At 47.7% G+C, this 19,512-nt stretch overlaps 1 protein-coding gene and 1 long non-coding RNA gene across 4 annotated transcripts; one reads left to right on the top strand and one right to left on the bottom strand.

Moving 5' to 3' along the window:
- Positions 1 to 1,415: 1,415 nt before the first annotated feature.
- On the bottom strand, positions 1,416 to 14,037 carry MSL1 (MSL complex subunit 1). Of its 3 annotated transcripts, XM_059670924.1 has the most exons (9): positions 12,641 to 14,035; positions 9,764 to 9,987; positions 8,329 to 8,711; positions 6,371 to 6,418; positions 5,844 to 5,908; positions 5,164 to 5,231; positions 4,605 to 4,729; positions 4,361 to 4,433; positions 1,416 to 3,980 (listed from the first exon to the last, which is right to left on the bottom strand). In XM_059670924.1, the coding sequence occupies exons 1-9, from the start codon at positions 13,406 to 13,408 to the stop codon at positions 3,890 to 3,892; spliced, it is 1,845 nt and encodes a 614-aa protein (XP_059526907.1). In that variant the 5' UTR covers positions 13,409 to 14,035; the 3' UTR covers positions 1,416 to 3,889. The 3 variants fall into 3 exon arrangements, with proteins under 3 accessions (XP_059526907.1, XP_059526908.1, XP_059526909.1); XM_059670925.1 differs by lacking the exon at positions 6,371 to 6,418 and having other exon boundaries at positions 12,641 to 14,036; XM_059670926.1 differs by lacking the exons at positions 1,416 to 3,980; positions 4,605 to 4,729 and having other exon boundaries at positions 12,641 to 14,037.
- Positions 14,038 to 14,159: 122 nt separating this feature from the next.
- LOC132218968 (uncharacterized) lies at positions 14,160 to 17,212 on the top strand. Its single transcript, XR_009449336.1, has 2 exons — positions 14,160 to 14,203; positions 14,881 to 17,212. It is a non-coding gene; the product is annotated as an uncharacterized LOC132218968 (long non-coding RNA).
- The last annotated feature ends 2,300 nt before the right edge of the window (positions 17,213 to 19,512 follow it).

Below are 19,512 nucleotides of genomic sequence, written 5' to 3'. Positions count from 1 at the left end.
CGCGTGAGGTACTGACCGCCCGCTTGTCGGGAGCGGGGCGCTGGGGGCGGGACCGGCGCGCTGCGGCACGTTTGCGGGCGAGCGGATTACGTAATGGGTTACGTCAGGGGGCGTGGTGTGCCGCCCGACTGCCTTCGGGTAAGCTCAGGGCGAGGGGCGTCTGCGTTTGGGGAGCCTCCTGAGGCTGCTCGCCCGGCCATCTTGGGCTTTCCGAGTGGAAGGCGTCAACCGGTGACAGCTTCACTGCGGCATTGGAGCTGTTCATGGTGTGTGTTTTTTCAACTTCTTGTTTCTGCCTACGTTTGAAGCAAATCACTTTACTGCATTTGTGTGGTAAAATCACGAATCAAGGTAAACTTCTAAAGCAGTGCTGCATCATCAGGTTTGCTACACCGTCCCATTTTAGGCTAAAGGGCGAAGGAAAAACCATGATGTCTGCAGCGAAGCCCGGGATTTCCTGTTGCACTTTCCCTGCGTTCTCATTTCCTCTTCATTCATGTCTCTCCACCCCAGCCATCACTTCTCCCAAAGTGCAGGCTGGCATGATGCTAGTCTTACCAAGATTTTAGAACTGATTTAAAAAAGAGAAGACGATTGGGAACCGTCGTTGGTTCAATATAGTGACATGATTTCCTTGTTAACCAGATGGGGAAATACTTTGGTTTTGGCGAGGCGTTTGTCAGACTGAAAAAAAAATCAGTATACCAGGTGGGGCAAAAGTAGGTTTACAGTTGTGTGTACGCACAAGTTTATTCTTCTACTAATTATTGTATTCCATAAAAATAACTGTAAACCTTTTCCCCCCACTTGTATTTCCTTTGGACCATAATGACATACAAGATATGTGAGCTAAGCTATTAGTGCATCTACAAGAATACACCTTAATAATATACATATATCGGGAAAAGGTCACTGTGGCACAGGATTCTGTCATGTGTAATATCTTTACAAGTATGATTAAGGATCCTGATGCTTATCAGAGTTACAGGCAATATGAAACTAGAAGGCATTCTCAATGCCTTCAGAGATAGCACCAGGGTCCAAACAGATCTCAGCTGTTTAAACAAGTTGCCAAGTGTGACAACTTGTAAATCCAGTTCCAAAAACCAACTGCCCTAGTTCAAAATGGAGGATGTATGATTTAATGTTTAAAAAAAAAAAAGAAAGCCCGGCCAGCTTGGTTCAGTGGTTGAGCATCAACCTATGAACCAGGAGGTCACGGTTCGATTGTGTCCCGGTCAGGGCACAGGCCCAGGTTGTGCGATAGATACCCAGTGGGGGGCATGCAGGAGGCAGCTGATCAATGAGTCTCATCAATGATGTTTCTCTCTGAAATCAATAAAATATATTAAAATAAATAAAATCTACAAACCGAATTGTTTAATGCTTCCCAATAAAATAAATTGAAGCAGAAGTTCAAAAATTAACAGCCACAGTAGTTTATTTACAATTGAACTCTTTATAAGATATTTACAAGACAACCAATTTTACACATCAGAAATGGTATCAAAAGTATGAATTACAACACAGACAACAATATGAAATGAGCTTAAAACAAAGCTGAAGTGGACAGACAAGCAATTTCTCTTTTTAATTTATTAACACTAGCTTAAACTTTGTTAAAGAAAGAAACAAAGATCTATGTTTTAGGAGAACTGCAGGGCCTTCAATTGAAGACTGAATTTCACAGTGTTGTACTCCATGTAGGGAAAAAATAAGATGAATTTTCCCCCCACACTCTTAACACACTGTAATTTCACTCTTGGAACTTTGCTAATCTACTCTCCAAAATCCTTCTCAATAAACCTCAATATATCCAAATCAAAGGAGAATTGATCTAAAAGAGGAGACAATAAAATAAGAGGTTCTAGGTAGAGGGAGAACCAAGGAAATAGAATCCACTTAAGTCTGGCCAGATAGCACCTCATGGATTCCTCTTCGTCTAGCTCAAGTTCAGAATCTGGGGAGTCCTCTGGGTAGGGCACAAACAAAAGATTAATTTGCTAACTCATACCCAAATTAGGAATCCAATAAAAATTCTGAAAATCAAGAAGAAACTGTGAGGAATCGAGGAACAAAGTAAAGACGCTAACTGGTCTTTTTTCTTTTTGGGCACATTATAAAGAAACATAGCAGAGTAGGAAAACCGAACAGCTTGCCATGTTAAAATGATGGCGAACAAAGAAAATCTGGCCATTTCTCTGGAAATCCCCTTCCTCTTCCCAAGGTGTGAGACGAGAGCCCCTAGTGGAATAAGTCCTATTTCTCTCTACACTCTTGCAATGAAGTTCATAGCAGGTTCCCTTGTGGAGAGCCCACTCTCCTAAGCAGATGGAGTTACAAATGAAAACCCAAAGCCACAGACACACACACACACACACACACACACACACACACGAGAAATAAGAGCAGCAAGATCATCCAAGAATACTACATGTGCTGCCGGAATAATTATTTTTAAAGTAAAACCCAGGGAGCACAGATTAACATCTCACAAAAAGCTCTAGCAGTGGGAGGCCCCTGAGGAACTTAACTTTTCTTCCCACAATGGTATCCCATTCTCTCACGCTCCACTGATGGGCCGGCCACACACCCTACATACCTTGGCTTCTCCTCTAAAAGTGCTAATAATCTGGGGACATACTCTCTTCAAGGATGAAAGTCCCTATCTTCTAGGAGATTAGGCCCCTACTTGTTTTCACACGGTAGTCCTGAAGGCTAAAGAAAGGCAATTCCTATATATTGAAGACCAGAGGTCTTGGCTCTATTTTCCTTCCAGATAGTTACAGGGATCTTACACTGAGACTAAAGTGGCCTGGAGTGCTGGGCTGACATTTTTTAACAAAAGGGGTGTGGTGGTGGTGGTGGACCAAGATGGTACACATACAAATCAGTTTTTACAAAGTGAATAGAGAAGCTCATTAGGTACACCTGTTTGTTTAAAGATGTAGACATTTGCGAGCCAAAGGAAGCACATAGTTCCACATACACCCCCCACCCTCCCTAAATTTCTATCCCACCACCAAGAGCTCAGCTAAAAGGATAAAGCTCAACAAAGGAATTCTTGAGAAGTGATGTGACACAAGGACATCTATACAGGTTCTGGCAATGCCATCCCCAAATGTCAACTGCTTTCGTTTAGAGCCATAACTTGTCCAAAAGTAACGATCCCCATTCTGTTTTCCAAAGATTTTATTTTTTGAGGGGTAGGGGGAAAAATTCAGTTACCCATTAACTCAAAAAAAAAAAAAAAAATCACAGCCAAACATCCTTTCCCACATGGCTATATCACAGAGTAGTTTTAAAGAGAACTGTCTTTTCAGATATTTATCTCCAAACTCTCCAAACACTTCTACCCTGTGAAGATGACTTGCTTCATCACTTCAATAATTCCTCATCTGGTCCTTAAGCTCATGGTGTTGGGTTTTTTTGTTTTGTTTTGTTTTAGGGTAAAAACCACTATACTCAAACTACATGGAAGGGTATACTAGGGCAAGAAGAGTGCCATGCAGCACAGATCTAACGGCAGGGGATGCTTTATTTCCACAAGTGTAATGAAAGAGCCCTTTTACCCCATTAACATAGGCAAATGTATAGAAGCAGACCCTGCAAGCTTCCAAATCTGCCACCCTAGAGATTTAGATTGAGAGCTCATTTCCCCAAAAGAGGAAAAGATATCCCAATCACCTTCTATAACTCACAATTAGCCCAATGAAAAAGTTTTTGTGAAATCAGAATGATGAAAACAAAACCAAGATCAAGGGAGTATGGAAGGGCATTATCAGTGAATAACATACATGAGGACACAGGTCACATATACAGGTCTCTGCCACTCTCTGGGAATGGCACGCTACAACTATCTGAAGACAGAAGGTTCTTGCCAGCACAGTTATTTCCTACACGTCCGGTGAGGTGTTTGCTTCTTCTGGATCTCCAACCTGCATCGGCTACGCTCATCCAACCAGGGCAGCTCAAAATTCCTGGCAAAAAGGATAAGGAAATCAACGTCTAAGACTAGAGGGAGTCAGTGTGGACATGAGAATAACTCTGAAAAAAACACACACAATGTCCCTCACCACTCCTAGCCCTGACTCCAAAGTCCCAACTTTAGAATGTCTTTCCTGCCTCAAAGTGATTGAATAATCTATTTCCAACTTAAAAAGCAAATCCTCCTATTTCTGGGCTTGGGAATCTTATCACTGCAAAAGCTAGTTGCCCAGGTAGTCTCACTTCTGTCAAAGAACCATGGCTAACCCCTAAGCTACCCGTTTCACTTATATCCAGGTTTTCATACAGTCTGAAAGGGAGGTGAAGTACCAGCTACCTGAGAGGGGAGGGGAAAAGAACCCTTTATACTTACTGTGGAGTTAATTTTGGTAATGGTCGTCCAAATGCTACAACAGGCAAGAAGGGAGTAATCATCAAACTTTCAACTATGGAAGAAAGCCAAATGCAACCTTGTTAGTGACGTAGAGGAGAAAGGTCTGTCAACTATACCTGCTCCAACGTACTGTTCATTCATTCAGAACAAGTTGTAACCTGGAGCCTTGTGCCCTTTTTCTTCTTTAAAAAAACATTTACTCTTTTAGATAGACAAAACTTACCATCATCTGGCTCAGGGAAAAATGAGGTAACCTCAGGCTCAGATTCCTGAATTCCTTTCTTTTTATACATTCTGAGCTGCAGTCGCTGTAAAATTCTTTGTTCCCTGATCCTCTGAATATCCCATCTGGGAAAAACAAACCAGACAAACAAAATAAACAAACCCAACATTACTGAAAACCTTCTCTATAAAAGCAACTCACACAATCCAGATGCTAGGAAGATCTTTGCTGACTCTTCTTGATTGGGGGTAGCGGGATGGGGTGGAGGATTCTATTTTTTTCCCCAGAGAACTGCCTGCCTGGTTACAGAACACTGTTTAGGTCTAGCAGTTCAAATCATGTGCTGATGTTCAACAGAGAGTGGAACTGAGAAAGAGCACACCCGAAGAAAAAGAAGCCAAACATTTTACCTACAACTACCACTTCAAACAAAGATACTCAACTGGGAAGCCAGTAACTTAAAAGTGTTAGGAGACCCAGGACTCTCCACAGCATGGACGAGAGAGGTGTCAGGGTCCCAGGGCTCAGCTGTTCCCAGGATGAACATCGCTAGCCTCACCTTTTCCTTCTCTTTTCATCCAGCTCCAGTTTTGCATGCCGCTTTGAAAACACACTGTCATCTAGGTTCTGTGTAAAGAACAGAATTTGATAAGCTTTTTATCACCATGTGACGCACATATACTAATTCACTTCCAGCTTCCAGGAAGGTAAAATCTTCCACCTTCAGGTCCCACCTGAGTCTGTGAGTTCTATGGATATTATGGGAACCTCCTGGTAACAGAATCAATAAAACACATTCTCCTTCCCCTATCCCCAGCCTTGTGGAATCTCCAAATTTCCAAGTCATTTCCATAACTTTCCAAAGTGGAAGTCACAGTAAACTAAAACAACTCATGAGACAGTCATAAACCCCCCATACTTGATAAGAATCAGAGTTTAAAATTAAATATCAAATGAGTTTGGAATATATAATTTTGTTGCTGAGTGGTGGTTCATGCTAACTTTTCTACTTAACATGAACTCTAGCTTTGAATACTCCCTAGCTAAATTATTTAACCACCCTGGACCTCAGTTTTCTCATCTATACAATGAAGAGTTGGAGTGGATAATCTCTCAAGGAACCTCTGGCTTTAAAGTTTTATTTAGCCCATCCATACAGTTATTATGACATATTCACATTACACTCCTATTTCTACTCTGTCTCTCACTACCTTCCACTGACAGGTCTTGGGTACCTACCTCCAAAAGGTCTGAAGGATTTGGGTCCCTTAGAGGCTCTACTGAGTGGTCCCTCCAAGAAGGAACTAGAGAAAAAAAAGAGAAAAAGAAAAAGAAAGGGAGGAGGGGTGGAACCACTCTTAAATCCAAGATCACACAACCCTCCTCCTATTCACTAGGACAAGAGGTCTCTCCCCAGTTAGACAAAGTTACCAAGTGATAGGAATCCATTCTATGGCCTCACCTGAAGCCATATTCAGTGTCCTCGCTATGGTATAAAAAAAACCTAAAATGCCATTGCAGTCTGCCAAACACAGGATCACAAAAAAAAACCCTAAGCCAATACCTGACAATTCATATAATGGATGCTATTGCAGTTCCTGAAAAACAACTGAAATTTGTAGTCATTTTGAAGTCTATAGTGTAATCATACACCAAGGAGTCTCACTCTCCCACATCCAGCTGATGGGGAACGCAGCTCCCAACCATCCACCATCCCACCCCCCAGCCCCCCCAGGCCCAGCCGGCACAATTCCTATTCTACTCACCAGCCAAGACTGAAGTTTCTCCTGCAACACTTGATGGCATCAGACACCCTAAATAATGCAGGAAAGAAGAATCATCTCAGTGTAAAAAGAAAAAAAGCCCATACCCAAAATGGAGGAAAGGAGCATCACTGACGTTCTCACTAGGAAGCCATTTGGTTTTTTGAGTTGTTCTTTTGAGAATTTCTCTCTGGGGGAGGGGAAGAGGGAACAACAGACAAAAGAAAAGAAAATAAGCCCACCACTTTTTTTTTTACACTGAGACGACTTCTTTTCTTCATTATTTAGGGTGGTTTCCCTGCAACAGTTGATGGCCAAGGATATCAAACCTTAAACTCAGAACATGGCAGGTGAGTAAAAGTTGACCCTATTTTTCAAATAAAAGATCAGTGTTCTCAAAACTTACATATGTAGTCTTCTTAAACAGCTCCCTCCTCCCTCCACACAAACTACCTTGCTGGTCCAGCCTGAACAACATGCACAAAGACTTTGGCTTCCTTAGAACAAGCCATTGAGACTTCCTCTTGAGATAGGGCATCAAGAATAAGGATTCACATGTTATTCACAACTCAGGCTCCTCAAAGGACTGGGATCCCCCCACCCCCCCAATCAGACTCCTTCTGTACTGCCTGCTATGCCCACAATCTCAGAGGTGCTTCACATGTTCTGTACTAGGGCAGATACGGTTTTCAAAAACAGCCAGTCACATAGAGCAGCTCTGGACCAAGCTATTTCCCAATCCCGGATGGGAAGTTGCTTCACCGTTTCTCTTGTGACACAGTATTGCCATGACAGCCAGAAGGTTAACTTAAAGGATGAACCTGTTCAACTGACTGAACCAACAAAAAACCTAAACCTAGGTCAGGATCCTGGTCTATTTCATATACTCAAATGTGAGGCCTAATGAATTTTAGATAATTAAGAAGAGTAATCTATCTTCCCCACTTAATTTTGTAACCAGAACAGCCTGACAAAGCCTGGAGAATGCTCTTATCTTATTGGAATGGATTCCCATCCCCATCCCTGCTGGGGCAAGACACAGTAGTAGAAACTCGGGGCTGCAGCTCTATTCAAGAAGGCTTCCCCGACCATCACCCGGAGCACCCACAGTGACCGTCACAGGCTAACATTACACAATTGAAGGCACATTGCAGTTACTGATTGATGTAGGAGATAGGGGAGTATCTCTGTGTGGAAGCCATAAAGAAAAAAGGGAATGAAGACCAAGGTCCCACACCCCACACCCTCCCCAAGCAGCTCAGATATCCCAAGATAGTCCTTATTGTTTGAAAAATAGTTTGTAGACCATTTTATTTAAATATATGAACAACCAATGGGCTACTGCAATCCAAGTAAACTCTTCACATTTAGAACCTTTGTGAAGTATAGTAAGATAAAGTAAGACTGTTGGTCTTTCATAGATTCCTCCTGCCCCCCAGACCGGGACATAGAGATACAGATAAATGTTTATATAGTTAAAGAGCGGAGGCCCAGGTGAAATTCCCCACCCCAAGCTGGCTCCCCAACCCAAAAATTACCATTGGCCCCTGAGAACACCCAAAGACCACCCTCCCAGGTTTCACACAATATCAATTGCAGGAACAGTCGTGCATAGCAAAGTATAAGTTCTATGCATTTCACAGCACAGAAAACCCTTCTTTCAGAGGGCATGCAAGTTGCCGGAGATTACACCCCCAAGTCTGGTGCTCTTGTGATGAGCAACTTACTGGCAAACACATCTCCCAGTGTTGTAAGCAGGCAAATACATTGAGCACATTTTGCTGTAATTCCATCTATTTGCAATGCCTGCACAGTGTCTGTCTCTGGCTGTTAACTTACTCATTCTTGACAGAACTCTGCTTTATTGATTGCACTTTTTAAAAAATGCCAAGGGCATTTTCACACTTGTTAGCTTGACCGCCACCACTAGGGTATAAGAGCAAGTGTTCTCTATGCCTTACTTGCTACAGTCTCCTCCTTCTTTGGAGAGGATTCCCGTAATGGTAACGGTGATGGGGGAGGCTGGTGCCAACGACACAAATACATTTCTGTGGTGGAAAGGTACGGCAAATCTTCTATCTCACTTGAGAAGGCTTTCTCCTTGGGATGGGTGCTGGGTCCCTTCTGGGGAGTGGAGAGTCTTGGCGGGGTGTCCACTGAAGACCGGGTCTTTTCTGGAGTTTCTTGGCTCCTCAATTCACGCTTACAAACAGTTTCAGATAAGGAACCACAGGGTTCCTCTTTAATGGGAGAGTGCTTAGGAGTTTTTGTTTTGACTTTTGAAAATTCAGGAGCCAGCTTTTTAACAGGAATCTTTCTTTCTGTACTTCCAAATGGGGATTTCCTATTAGATAGGGGAGAAAACATAATACAATTCATTGACTCTTGGATAAAATCTGATTTGATTTCATTTTTAGGGTAAGAGAACTAGCTTGTATTCAGGTATCTAAATATCTAGGTTCATTTGACAGTCATGCTTAACAGTGTATCTATAATAGACCCTTAGTAAATGTGTACTGAACAAGTGAATTTACATGCTTAAAAACTTCTATAGCATTCTATTGCCTACTAAAACTAAAAAGGTCCCTATTTTATTCAAGACACTTCAGCTAATATTAGGTGCCACTACCCTGTGGCTTATTTCATTACTGTCAACCAAAGATCAAGCTCTTCTTTCTCCTCACAGCCCCCCCCCCCCCATCCTATACTACAATAGTTACAATCTCTATTTCTTTTTTCTTGCTATCTGCTGGCTCTCTTTCTCCTACCACTATCCTCCCCCCCCCACTACCCCACATTCCTAGAATGCCATCTCCTTTTCTTTTTAGCAACCTAAAGTCTATACTTCTTTTTCAAGATCCATCTCCTACTTAACTCAAAATAATCTTTACTATCCCTGAATCTTAGAAAACTTAGTTCATCTTACTGTTGTCTATCTGCATATTTTATTGCAGTCGAATTTTTAGTTTTTAAAATTTATGCCATCCTTTCAGCTAATCTCTTTGAGTCTAAGGACAGTTAGATCTTTTTTTTTTTTTTTTTTTTGGATCTTACTTTTTTATATCCACCAATACCTAGCACAATGAAGGAGTTTAACACTTCCTGACTTGAGGTGAACTGCTATAGTTTTCTTTAAGAAACTCAGCTGTCACATTTGTTGTCCATTCTCTTTATGATGTACTCTGCATTCTGTAATTACTACTGTGACCAAAATGTTCCTAACAGACTTTTATAGCCTGCACAAAAATGTCTCAAGATACTTTCTCAACACAGAAGACCTCATAATTCAGAATGTGGTTGTAGTAAAGCTGATTTATAAGTCCCAATCCCCTACTGCCAGTCACTGGAAATAAGTGTCCTCATCATGTCCAGACAGCACAACAAAGTTAAGCACACCTTTTGTGTCCCTTTCCACTCCGCCCACATGAGAAAGGCTTGGCAGGCAGAGTCTGGGACGTCTCAGAAAGCTCTGGCTGGCACTCCAGTTTAATTTTCTCAGATAGCTCCGCTTCCTCTCTCTCTTCAGTTTCATAGCCCTGAAACAGCTTATGCCTTTCTTTCTCGTTATCCTTCTTTACCAGCTGCATCCGCCTTTCCATACGTTCAATCCGAGCAAGGAGCTAAAAGAGAGCGGCAAAATGCAGACTTAATACACAAAAAATTAAATGCAGGTACTTAGGCCACGTAGGAATCCATCTGGTCTTCTACCTCTTTCCATGGACCACAGCAATCCAACTTATTTTTAATAGGCAGACATTAATCTAAATAGTTTTCCTTAAACACAAGAGAGAAGACAAGGAACATTACATTGCTTAATTTTAGGGGCTAACCTAGCTGGGTAGGGACGTGGGGGAATTTGTAGTTCATTCTTCTGAAAGAAGATCCTCTTCATTGGGAGGGGCCACAACATGCCTTTTAAATGGCATGGTCTCTGCGACGGCTAACCATGTGGCTCCAAGTCAGCTTGGCAGTTTCCAGAATTAACCTTAGGTTCTTTTAGGAGGCCCTAGGGTTCTCCAAATCCTATCCTCTCCACTTCCACTCCAAGACGCTATACCCAAGGGCAAAGTCCAAAGAGTGCATTGAGAAGGGATTAAAAGCTCACACAGTCACAGTGCCAATAGGGATTGCAGTGTTATGTGAAAGGGGTCTGGTTGGATGGATGGGTGTCATCTAAACAATGAACAAACATTTGGAAGAATTGAAATAGAAAGTATTACCCATAAATCCTATCAATGATGAAATATGCATACTGCTTTGCTGCTTTGCACTTGACAACAGAAGAAAATAATACCTATTTATCTGAATATTGACTAAAAGTAGTCTTTTAACTCTAAAGGGAGAACTACAGAATCAAACAGAAAATAGAAGTCCATTATCACTGAAAACATCCCATTAAAATGTTCTGAGTAAAGGTGCCAACTGTGCCACTTATACCCTATAAATAAGAATTTTATTTGGGTTAGACAGTGATATTGATGTTGCCTCCGTAACATCTACTTAGCTGTACATAGATTTCAGTAGAGGCCAAACAACAACTGGAAAAAGAGAAACAAGCTTAAACAACACTAAGACTGCAATACACAACGGAAGCAGCAAATGCCAAGTTCAGACTGACACTCTATCCTGGACTCACCTCACTTTTCCTGCCTAGGAACATCTGCAAAGAGGCCATTACCTCAGGAACTGAGAGAAACCTCCACAGCCAGCAGAGCCCCCGGCACCAGAGTTCATTTCATCCCCTTCTGTTTTGACTCGCAGCCTGAACATTACTTAACCATGGTTTGTGGGTGACATTTCCTTGATTTCTTCTCCTGCTCCCCCCTCCAATGTAAGGATATGGTGTGTTGTAATTACAGTACCATCACACCCCTGGACTGCAGTACAGTCGCCGAGCAGTGCCACCTCCATGTTGAGTAACTTCCACAAATCAACACCATGAGGTATTTTCATGAAATCGACCCCAGCTCCCATTCCACCTTGCAGAATGCATCCTTCAATACAACAGCCGCTGCCTAATGCAATTCATTTGGAAAGCAAACACAATGACTAGCCCTCTGCTCCCATGCTCAGCCCTTGGCAGAGAGAGAGAGAGAGAGAGGGAGAGAGAGAGAGAGAGCAGGGACTGCTGCAACCTTAACACAATTGTAGAAACCATGTTTATTTTTAGGCAGCTGCAAGGTATGCTAGCACAGTAATACCCCATCACCACAGCTTTCCTGATATCTGAAGGAATATGTTTCAGCACATAAGGTGCCCTTAAGGCAGCTCAGAAGTACAAATAAATAATAAATGACTTCCCTGCTACCTTAAGATTCTAAAATATAGAGATTTTGGGGGGTGGAGGGGTCTATGTAACACATTTAATAAGCTCACTTTCCCCTGATGCCTTAACACCTTCCAGCCTCTAAGCACCATTCTCTTCTTTTTTTATATAATATATCTTTATTAATTTCAGAGAGGAAGGGAGAGGGAAAGAGTGACAGAAACATCAATGATGAGAGAGAATCATTGACTGGCTGCCTCCCGCACCTCCTACTGGGGATCCAGCCGGCAACCTGGGCATGTGCCCTTGACCAGAACCGAACCTGGGACCCTTCAGTCCGCAGGCCGACGCTCCACCCACTGAGCCACACAAGCCAGGGCTAACCACCATTCTTATCCAAGGGAGCCACTCAGTGGGTCAGGTTTTAGAACAGATTTCAATTTGTTAAAAAAACAACTGAACTCGAAAGCAGTCGTTCTCTTCCTATCATTTAAGAAAACTGAAACAGGGTTCCACGGTGAGCCCCCTCTGCCCCTCTGCCGGCGAGCAGGCCGACCGCTCTCCTGCCCAGAGATGCTACAGCCGCCGCGTCCCTCTCCTCCAGGACCTGCCTTTCTGACCCGGCGGCTCTTTCCTGCCACCCCTGCCACAAAGCCGCCACGGGTGCATCCCACCACGGCATTTCCAACCGCTCGCAAGCCAGCTCTTCCTTCCCCACTCCAAACATCTTCCCCACCAGCCTGGCGCTGTCATTTTAAATTAACCCTTTGGCGCCTGCAACCTTCCCTGCCCGCCCCCCTCCCGCCCCCTCGGGAGGCTGCCCTTTCACCCTGCCCTCCGACCCCACGTGTCTGCGGGCCTGGCTCCCCAGGACCCGGCCCCGGAGGCTCTCCTTCGCCGGTGGCCGCCCTCCTTACCCCCAACCCAGGGATCCCTCAACCTCCCACAGCCCCCGGCCCCGGGCATGCGCACCGCGCGCCCCGAACGCCGATTAACCCCTCGCGTACCGTGTCCCTCTCGGACTTGAGCTCCTCGATCTCCTTCTCCTTGGCCTGCAGCTGCTGCTGCTGCTGCTCGATGAGGTCCAATTGCAGCAGGAGTATCTGTTTGAGGCAGGCGGCCTGGCTGGAGGCTCCCGCGCCGCCGCCACCCCCGAGAGGGCTCTTCCTCGTACTCTTCCATCGGCCCTCGCTGGCCGCCAGGGTCCCAGCGGCGGCGGTGGGCGCGAGGGGTGGCGGCCCGGGCAGAGGTAGTGGTGGGGGTCCCGCCGGGTCCGAGGCGGTGGCAGCTGGGGGAGCCGCCCCACCCTTGTCCCCGGCCCAGGGCGTCGGCTCTTTGGCCGCCGCCACGAGAGAGCCCGTCTGAATGGGCAGCACCGCCTGATACTTGGGCCGGGGACTGCAGCCGGCGCCGGCGGCCGCGGGGTCCCCCCCGACGCCGGCTTGTTTGGTGGCCGGGGGCGGGCAGGGCAAGGGCACCGAGCCGCCCCAGCTCTCTTCCTGCTGCCCGGGGGCCGCCCCGGCCGGGAGGAGCAAGCCGCGGCCCTTGCCGCCGCAGCCGGCCGGGGAGGGCGCGGGGCTGCCGCCCTGGGCGGAGGCCAGCGGCGGCCCCGGCTCCTTGAGCTTACGGTGCCGGGGGAGGAAGTGGGCTTCGGCCGCCCCGGCCTCGTCCTCGGGCCCGCCCAGCGCCGCGGCGCGCTCGTAGTCCAGGCGCTGCTCGGGGTTGCCGCCGGCAGGGGCCGCGGCCGCCTTGAACACGGCGGATCTCATGGTCATAGTGGTCCGGAGCGGCGCGGGGCCCGCGACGGGGAGGGGGCGGGGAAGGGGCGAGGTGCGGGGGGTCGCGGGCGGAGGGGGAGGGGAGTTGGCGGGCTCGCCTCAGCAGCGCGGCCGCGGGCCTCGGCTAGCGCGGCGCCTCCGGAGCCCGGGCGCCATCCCGCCGGCGTGCGGACGCGTGCAGGCCGCGGCTGAGGCCCGCCGCCGGCCCACGGGGGCCTCGCCGCCGCCTCTGCTGCCGCCGCCGCCGCCTTCGCCTCAGAGGCAGGAGCTCGCCCCGAGCCGCCCCCGAGCTCATCCCCGGCGCTCGCTGCGGCCCCCCCTGGCCCGGCCGGGCCCGCCTCGTCTCCCCACCCCGCACCCCCCCGTCCCCGCCCGGCCCCCCGCCCCGAGCTCGCCTCAGCCGCCCCGAGCCTCCATTTCCCCCCCGCGCCTCCTCGGGAGGGGGTGGGAGGGATGGGTCCGCCCAAAGCCCTCCTACTCCGGGAGGGGGTCTGTCGCCTCCCTCGGGGGTCTCCGCGGCTCGGGGTCCCCCTCCCCCACAGTCACCCCCGGCGCCTCAGCGTTTCCCTTTAAAAAAACGGAGCCGCTCGCAGCCGACTCTGCCGCAGCCGCCGCCGACCGGAGGGCGCATGCGCGGGGCGGGCCGCGGGCGGGAGCGAACCGGGAGCCGGGAGGAGGGAGGCGGGCGCGCTATTGTGCAAGGGGCCGCCGCCGCCGCGAGGGGGCGGGAGGGGGCGCGGGGAGGCCGGGGGTCGGGCGAGGACCGAGCAGCCCGCGGAGGAGCGGGGTGAGGTGGGCCGCGGAGGGGTGCGGGGGGGGGGGCGAGACCCGGCGCGGGCGGCGACGGCGGAGGGGGCCTGCGGAGGCTCCCGGGGGAAAGGAGCCGAGAGAAGGGCGCTGAGGCGGGAGCGGGCGGCAGGGCGCCCTGGGCGGACGTGGACCCCGCGCCCCGGGCCTGCGGCCCCTGCAGCCCTGCCCGCCTCCTGGACCAGCTCCTGACTCAGTCTCCCCGGGGAGCCGGCGGGTGTTTCCGGGGTGGAGTTCTAGCCCCCCCATTAGCCCCACACTGTGTGGGGGGAAGTGAAGTCCTTTGTCTCTAAGGGATCCAGGTCAGAAACGGGCGGACCCCCGGTTGTCGGAGGGGTCCCATCCATGATGTCCGCCCGGGGAGGTGGCCACAACCTCCCTGGAATGGGTGTTCCCAGCTACCGACAGTTCTCACCCAGCGGCCGGCTCCCAGCCTGGGCGCCTCCTTCCCGTCCTGGGGGCTCCTGCAGGCTTGGAGCAAAGCGGGTTACCTTTCCCGGGGAGGCACACGCTAGGGCGCTCGGACTTGCTGAGCGCTTCTTACCGGCTTTCAGGGTTCATTGTGTGTCTTAATTTCCAGGCAACTTTAGCCAGTAAGTCCTCCCAGAATTCCTCGTGAAAAAGCTTTCCGTTGTAATTGGTTGTTTTCCTTTTCTGTTGAGGTCTGTGTATATATTTTCAGCCCCGTATGGAGATGAAGACTAACATTCTTGGCCTCATGTGAAAACCTCTCATTAAAACTGACGTCTCTGCCTGGTGGGCGCACAGCATGGCGCACTGGGCATTTAAACTCTGGGTGTGAATGGTTAAGAAGCCAGGAGCGCCCGGTCCCCTTCCACCAGACCCCGTGGCCTCCGTCCGCCAGGGAAGTATTGGGATGAGGAGGGGTGACCAGTGAAGGGGGATGTGATGTGGTGGGAGGCGATTTCAAATGCTGATCTCTTTCTTCCAGGATCAAGACGGTCAATACCACCTCTACGCTGACCAGCTCCCAAATGCATGTCTTCTCCCTGGATGCACCCCCTAACTTCAGAATCCTGCGTCCAACTCCCTGGGAGACATAGCCACTTGGATGTCTAATAGGCATTTCACACTTACATCTAAAATCACACTCCTGAATTTCCCCCACCTAAACCTTGCTATTTGGGGGGTCGAACGACCCTTTCACAGGGGTCGCCTAAGACCATCGGGGAAAACACGTATATAATTACATATTGTTTTTGTGATTAATCACTATGTTTTAATTATGTTCAATTTATAACAATGAAAATACATCCTGCATATCAGATATTTACATTATGATTCATAACGGTAGCAAAATTACAGTTATGGAGTAGCCACGAAAATAATTTTATGGCTGGGGGTCACCACAACATGAGGAACTGTATTAAAGGGTCGCGTCATTAGGAAGGTTGAGAACCACGGGTCTAGGCCCTAATCATATCTCACTTTTTTATTGCAGTAACCTTGTAATTAGTCTCTCCGTTTCAACCTTTGCCTTCCCCTACTTAAATCTGTTCTCAGCACAACAGCCATAGCGATCATGAGTGAGATCATGTTTTTTTCTCTCTTCTAAACTCATGGTGCCCTAGCTGGTTTTCTCAGTGGTTAGAGCATCAGCCCACAGACTGAAGGGTCTCAGGTTCGATTCCGGTCAAGGGCACATACCTTGGTTGCAGGCTTGATCCCACCTGTCCCTTCTACTTTCTCTGAAGATAAATGGAAAAAATATCCTCAGGTGAGGATTAACAACAACAAAAAACTCATGGCTTCCCATCTTGGAGTAAAAATAAAAAATTATTATTATGGCCTACATAGGATCTGGCCCCCTGGTACAGCTCTCTGACTTCCACTCCTACTGCTCTCCCTTTCTTCACCACCCCCTGCTACACTCACCTCTTAGCTGTTTTTCAAACACACCTGCCATATGTCTGCTTGGGTCTTTTCACTTGTTCCCTCCACCTGGTTCACTCCTTCAGATGTCCTCTCTCTAAATATCTTTTCATCAGATCTTTTCTAGCCACCCTATGTAAACTCACAGCTCCCCTCCAAATCCCTCTCCCCTTTTCTGCTTTATTTTAATCCGTAGAACTTATTACCATCTAACATGTAATTTACCTTATTTGTTGTTCTGCCCTTCTAGAATATAAGCTTCACGTTTTGTTCATTGCTGTATCCTCAGCACTTAGAACCATACCTGGCACACAGTAGGCACCTAATAAATATTCAGTGAATGAGTAAATGAGCTGTTTAGTTATATTAAAGACAAAGCATCTACCCTTGACCTTGAGAGTGACAGTCATATAACAGCATAGCGTAAAAAATAGTAAAACCTGGGGAAGAAGAAAGTTGTCTAGGAGCACAGAAAAGAAAGAACATACTATCTTGGAAGGAATTGAGGAAATGACAACTGAGGTGGGTCTTAAAGCTTCAGACTGTGGGAGGACATCTCAGACATGAGAATATTGTGAAGGCATGGGATAAAAGAATGTACTGGAGTAAATGGGAGAAGTTGGCTGGTGTTTAGCTTGGATAGTGAGGAGTATAGGGGATAAAGCAGGACAAGTGGGTTTTGAGACCAGATTATGAAGGTCTGAAGGCCCAGTTAAGGAATGGATAATTTATTAGCCAAGCTGTACCATCAAAGGCTGGCATTGCTCAGTGGTTAGAGTGTCGGCCCATGTACCCAAGGGTTGTGGGTTCGATTCTGGTCAAGGACACATACTTTTTTTTTTTTTTTTTTTTTTCCTGGAACCTTAACAGCTCTAAAGTCCAATCTAGGATTTCACTGATCCAGATGAAGAAAACATACTTTTCTTCCCCAAAGCCAAAAGGCTGGCATTTTGGGATTGGAATTCTGATCTTAATTCACAGGATGAGGTGGATAATCCACCCGAAAACTGAAACCTGGTAAGAGAAGATCTTCTAGTAAGGAAAGAAATCTTGCTTCCAAATCATTAGGTTTGAAGCTGTAGTAATCCTTGACCTAAGACATACAAGAACACTGGAGAGCCAAGAGTGAAGGCCAAGAGGGAGAAAGTGGAGCTGTTACCTGTGAGGGAACCTTGGAAAGGAGTAGGACCCATAAATCAAGTTCCTAAACAATTCTCTGCCTATTTATTTCTAATGGGATAATGATCATTCCCTTTTGCCCTCTGGCTAAAGGTGCAGATGGAGTTGAGCCAACACTTTTACCATTCCTCTAGGTCTAGGCCCTAGGCTTTTAGAAAGGTGGAGTACTTCCTTTGACCTACATTCTTTGAAGGGAATGCCTGTGGTAGGAAAAGAGCAGCAGCAAGCCCTTTACCTGTCTGGGTCTTGGTTTCCCCGGCCCCAAAAGAAAATTAAACTAGACCATCTTTCAAGCTCCTTCTGGCTCAAAGCCTGCGTGAAGCTGTGTTTTCCTGCTAACAGTGAGGCACAACTAGGTAGTGAAAAGGGGAGGCTTGGCCCCACCTGCATGACTCAGTGGTTGAACATCCACCTATGAACCAGGAGGTCGCAGTTCGATTCCGGTTGGGGCACACGCCTGGGTTGCAGGCTTGATCTCCAGTAGGGGGCATGCAGGAGGCAGCCCATCACTGTTTCTCATTATTGATGCTTCTATCTCTCTGTCCTTTCCTCTCTAAAATCAATTAAAAATACATATTTTTTAAAAGGAGGCTTGTTTTGGCTTTTTCCCAGGGAGAGAGGATTCATCTTAGCGGCTTCCCGAGTTTCTTGGAAAGGTAAATAAAGACGGGTTGCGTACCTGGCATTAGCCCAGCCCCACATGGCACCAAAATGAGACCATGGGTGGAGGGGCCACTTTTCCCTTCTCCGGGAGGGTGGCGGGTAGGGAACCAGCATGCAGCCACAGAGGTTTCCGGCTCCGAGCTCGGCCCCTGCTCCAGAATTCTTTTTCCCAGACACCCTGCCCTGCATTCCAGGCGTCCACAAGCAAGATGCTCATGGGCCGTTCCCCTTCTCCCTTCTGCTAGGCCTCTCCGAGGGCGGAACACACCCTCCCTGCTGACTTTTTTTTTTTTTAAATCACAACTCAAATTTGGGTATTTTTCTTCCTTTGCCAGCCCCGCCAAAACTTTCAGTGAGCTCCACCCACTCCACGTGGACCTCCCTTCCCTGTCCCAGCAACCCCTGCGAGAACCCCACCCCCAGCACGTGACCAATTGTTATGTTTCCTTCCTGGGGCTCCCTTTGGGCTGGCACCAACTAACGACTGAACAAAAGTGCCCCCTTCAGGGTTAATGTGGAGCAGCAGCCCGGGGAGGCGAGGAAATCTGATTGAGGGCTGGAGTACAATAGGGGAAATGGGTGTTTCTGCTTAAAATGATTCCATATCCACGTAGCTCCCCCAGTTAATAACATTAAGGATCACACCACAAATGAGGCAAATTCAAGAGAATCTCCCTCACCCTCTTGTCCCTGGCTGGGTAGCTCAGTTGGTTAGAGCATCCTCCCAATCTACCAAGGTTGAGGGTTTGATCCCGTCGGGCACGTGAATCAACCAAGGAATACACAAATAAATGGAACAACAAATCAATCTTTCTCACGTCAATTTAAAAAAGAAAAAACTACTTGGGGTCAAGTTGGATAAAATGTTAATCCCTCCTTGCAAAGTTGGTTACCTCTCCTCCACCTCCATTTCCCTGGAGTTCTTCAGGGTGTTGGTAGGGAGAGCTGTCTGAGAACCCAGGTCTTTAATTAGGGGCTGGATAGCGGGAACACAGCCTCTCCTGGGGTGAGTGTTCTTTTTGTCTCCTTCACTACCTTCCCTTCCCCTGACAACACAACGTGGTTCTCCCTCTATGGGCTCACACTCCCGAAGCTGACATAAGTTATTTCCAAAACGGACTCTCCTCTTCTCAACATTGGGAACAGTTGCTCTGGATGGGAAGAACCCCAGGAGGCCATGTGGGAAGAAGGGGGAGTGGGCAGGACAGCAAAAATTAGCCCAGTGGGAAGGCGTGGTGCACAGAACAAGGGGACTAACCAGGAAAAGCTAGAAAATAGGTCAAGTGAAGCCAAACAGAGGGAACCGGTTTCCTTGGGGAAAATTCTGACCTAGGCTTTGCTGTTTTCCTCCCACTCCTTTTCCCCACATGAGATGTGGGGTTGAGAGACTGGGTAGGGAACTGGGGTGATGGAAGGTATGTGGTTGGGGACTGGCTGGGGGGAAGAGTTGTATGTGCATCTGACAGTGCTCAGAGAAGGAAGGGATTTAAAATCAGAATGATTCCTGGGCTATTTGTCCCTCCAAAGTCATAGAAGTCATGAATAGTAAACAGCCCAAG

The sequence above is a fragment of the Myotis daubentonii genome, chromosome 16 (genome assembly GCF_963259705.1).
Source record: "Myotis daubentonii chromosome 16, mMyoDau2.1, whole genome shotgun sequence".
NCBI classification, from domain to species: Eukaryota; Metazoa; Chordata; class Mammalia; order Chiroptera; family Vespertilionidae; genus Myotis; species Myotis daubentonii.
This window is presented reverse-complemented; position numbering and strand designations above follow the sequence as displayed.